Genomic DNA, 3,080 nt, shown 5'->3' on the forward strand with positions numbered 1-3,080 from the left:
TCCTCCAGTTTTTTGTTTGGACTCATGTTTTCTTTGTCACAGTTACAAGCAGGCAAATGAGACGATCTTGAATGGGGACGCAAGTCTTTTTTTTTTTAATAAAACATAAAATCCTTGGACATGAACAGATTACAGTTGGGTATCCTAACATGCTAAGGCTTGACTTCTCCACAATATATAAGGCCGCTTGTGAACTTCTTCATTGCTTTATGACAAATGGCATATATGAGAACCTCCTTGTAGTCAATGAAGCCTAAAACCCATCCTGTATGGGTATTACTTTCAGCATGTCAATAATTCATCAGTTCAACAGATATGAGCATGTAGGAAAGAAGTTTATTAGGCTAATTCATATGGCTTTGATTTTGCATTTTCCTCTCATCACACAAAACACTCAAAGAAGCAACTTTCCCTTCACACATTGCAATTTTCTGTCTCTGGGTTGGTGAAAGTCAAATCCCTTTGAAAAACAGACTGAGAACAAAACCTCATTGCGATAAACTCAGTGCAGTTCTGACGGCAGACGCCCTTTTCTAACAGCAAGAAACATCCTTGACTGACAGCCACTATCAAACTACAGTATACTGTACATACTTGGCATACAGTAGCACCTCAGTTTGGAAATTCCTGTTGGTAGTGATATCCTACAGTGCATTTAGGCTGCAACACTGATAAAATACATTCAGAAAGAAAATTGGCATTTAAACTCAAATTTGAACAAATGTCACTTTATTACAGTAACTGTTGCCTCTCAAGCAAGATTTTGGCAAGTGCAAAGACTACTTTCTCAGAAAGAACAAATAGATGTAACAGTCTGACGATTTCTCTACATGCATTTACATGGAATAAACCATGTATAAATGTATGAATTTGCATGTAAGCTGTGTCTTTCCATGGTGCGATATAAAAGGCTCTTTGCCATCATCCTTAAATGACTATTAAAAAAAGGCAGAAGATTACTTATTCAAGACTTTGCACAGCATGGTAGATTTGACCAATCCAAACCCTATCCATTATTCAGAGTCTGAAAGAGATCAGTGCGAACAACAGTGAAGGCTGTCTCAAAATATTATCATTATATACTCGTCACATTACCGCAATGTCCAAATGCAGACTAATGGCACAAATAAGTAATCCAAAAAAAAATTGGAACTGCAGCTTAAAAAGTCAAACCAATAGGTTTATCTTTTTTACAATCAGTTGGGCGACAAGCCGAAGCAAGCACACATTGGCTGTAGTCTTTAGTCTGTGTTGGGTCCAGTTATCAGCAGTCTGTGACCTCTTGATGTCCGTGACACAAAGCGCTCCGCTCACAGCCGTTTCATGAAGAGTCACTTCTGTCCTCTCTCACTGCTCATGGCGAGGTTTTCTGTTGTTAGCTGGAGTGTTCAGCCTGACACTGGGAGTGCTCATTCACTATGGCTGACTCCCAGGATGCACTGCAAGTTCTGAATGGACCATCAACATTTATGTCAAGCTGCTTTCTCCGACTGTGACGAGGGCGTTTCTGGAAGATTGGCTTTAGATCTAGGAGAGGAAAACCGGGATGAGCGTCAGCACTCACTGGGTAATCAGCAAAACTATGACATTTACAGATTACAAGGAACACAGCTAAAATACAGATCCAAAAATGATAATGACCTGTTGTGGGTCATGTGGCTCTGGACAAGGTGTCCAGCAGCTAGAGCGGCCATTAGGGAGAGCTCTCCTGCCAGGACAGAGGCACAAACCACGCTGGCCAGCCGGCGGGCGTTCTCTCCTGGCTGGGTGGGGCTGGTTCCCTGGACGCCAAGCATCTACAACACACAGGTGGAGACAGTGAAGAACCAGCTCCGTTAGTTGTTTTAAATCCTTTTATTCTGTATCACTGACACACTTTCACTCACCCACTTCCAGAGTGAAGGACCTGAACAGAAAGATGCACAAGCAGCTCTCGCACTCAGTTGCTCTTAAACACTTTCTCATTCACAGAAGTGTAAACCAAAATAAAAATACAAATTAGCCACGACTTTGTGAAAAAACTAAAAATGAACTAAAACTGTCTTGTCTACTTGTAAAACTAATATACAATACAAAATATAGGTGAAATGTTTTTAGTTTTCATCTTTTTGTTTATGTGCAGGTAAAAAAGAAAATGTTTTGCTTTATTGTTTTTATTACATAATACCTGTTGCAAACACATACAGTACCTGTTCTGAACCTTTAAAAATACCACCCCTCCCAAAAATACTAAAACTAGAACTGAAACTAAATTAAAAAAACAAAAGTGCCTTGAAAACTACACAAAAATAGACTAATAGAAATATCCAAAATTATGATAACCCTGATGTAGATAGAAACACACACACTTTCTCTCACACGCACACACACACACACACACACACACAGTGCAGCAGCAGTACCTGCAGACAGGCCTGCTGCGGCAGCAGGTTGGTGCCTCCTCCCACGGTGCCCAGCTCTATGGAAGGCATGGTGCAGCTGATGTACAGGTCCTCTCCCTCCGGACCGGCGGGCTCCATCTGAGTTATACAGTTGGAGCTGCCCACTGTCTGAGCCGGGTCCTACACCAGAGCAAAGGAATGTCCTTCAGTAAGGGCGGTGACGCACTACAGTTTTTTTAGGCAATGTAGACGGCCAAAAGCAACAATAATTATCAACAAAGTGAGACACAGGTTCAAAAAGTTATCCAAATGTTTCTTGGCTGCAAGTGATTTTTCCCACTACAGACCTAACTCACCCTTTTAATTTGGGTTAACCTGGTTTTTAACACTGGGATAACAAGCATTTCATACTTGCCAGTTGGAAGGTAGTTTATCCTCAACTTTAACCCAGGGTTTACCAGCACTTCTCCGGAGTGGTGTTAGTCAAGTTTTTTATGCGTTGCATTTGTTTTGCCTGATCACACTAGTTCCTTCTGTAACTCTGACAGGTGAGTTACTGCATCACATATTCCTACTCTGCAGTCAATAAGAGGATCATATGCGCTAATAAACAGGGTTGGGTAGGTTACTTTATATCAAGTAGAACACCAAACACTATTTCATTGGCCTTCTGAGTTTCTTGTTTTCACTTTAAAAGTA

General features: G+C 41.0%; 1 protein-coding gene across 1 annotated transcript; it reads right to left on the reverse strand.

The window, feature by feature from the left end:
- Positions 1 to 316: 316 nt before the first annotated feature.
- LOC139641882 (3-hydroxy-3-methylglutaryl-coenzyme A reductase-like) lies at positions 317 to 2,561 on the reverse strand (the record flags this gene model as incomplete). Its single annotated transcript, XM_071516503.1, has 3 exons — positions 317 to 1,527; positions 1,642 to 1,796; positions 2,403 to 2,561. Coding segments are annotated over 3 exons (369 nt in total), but the record flags the coding sequence as incomplete, so codon positions are not given.
- Positions 2,562 to 3,080: the final 519 nt, after the last annotated feature.

This window comes from Centroberyx affinis, unplaced genomic scaffold (genome assembly GCF_046629955.1).
Source record: "Centroberyx affinis isolate AG114_WGS23_722 - 3 ecotype Tasmania unplaced genomic scaffold, CSIRO-AGI_Caff_v1 ptg000408l_1, whole genome shotgun sequence".
Classification (NCBI taxonomy): Eukaryota; Metazoa; Chordata; class Actinopteri; order Beryciformes; family Berycidae; genus Centroberyx; species Centroberyx affinis.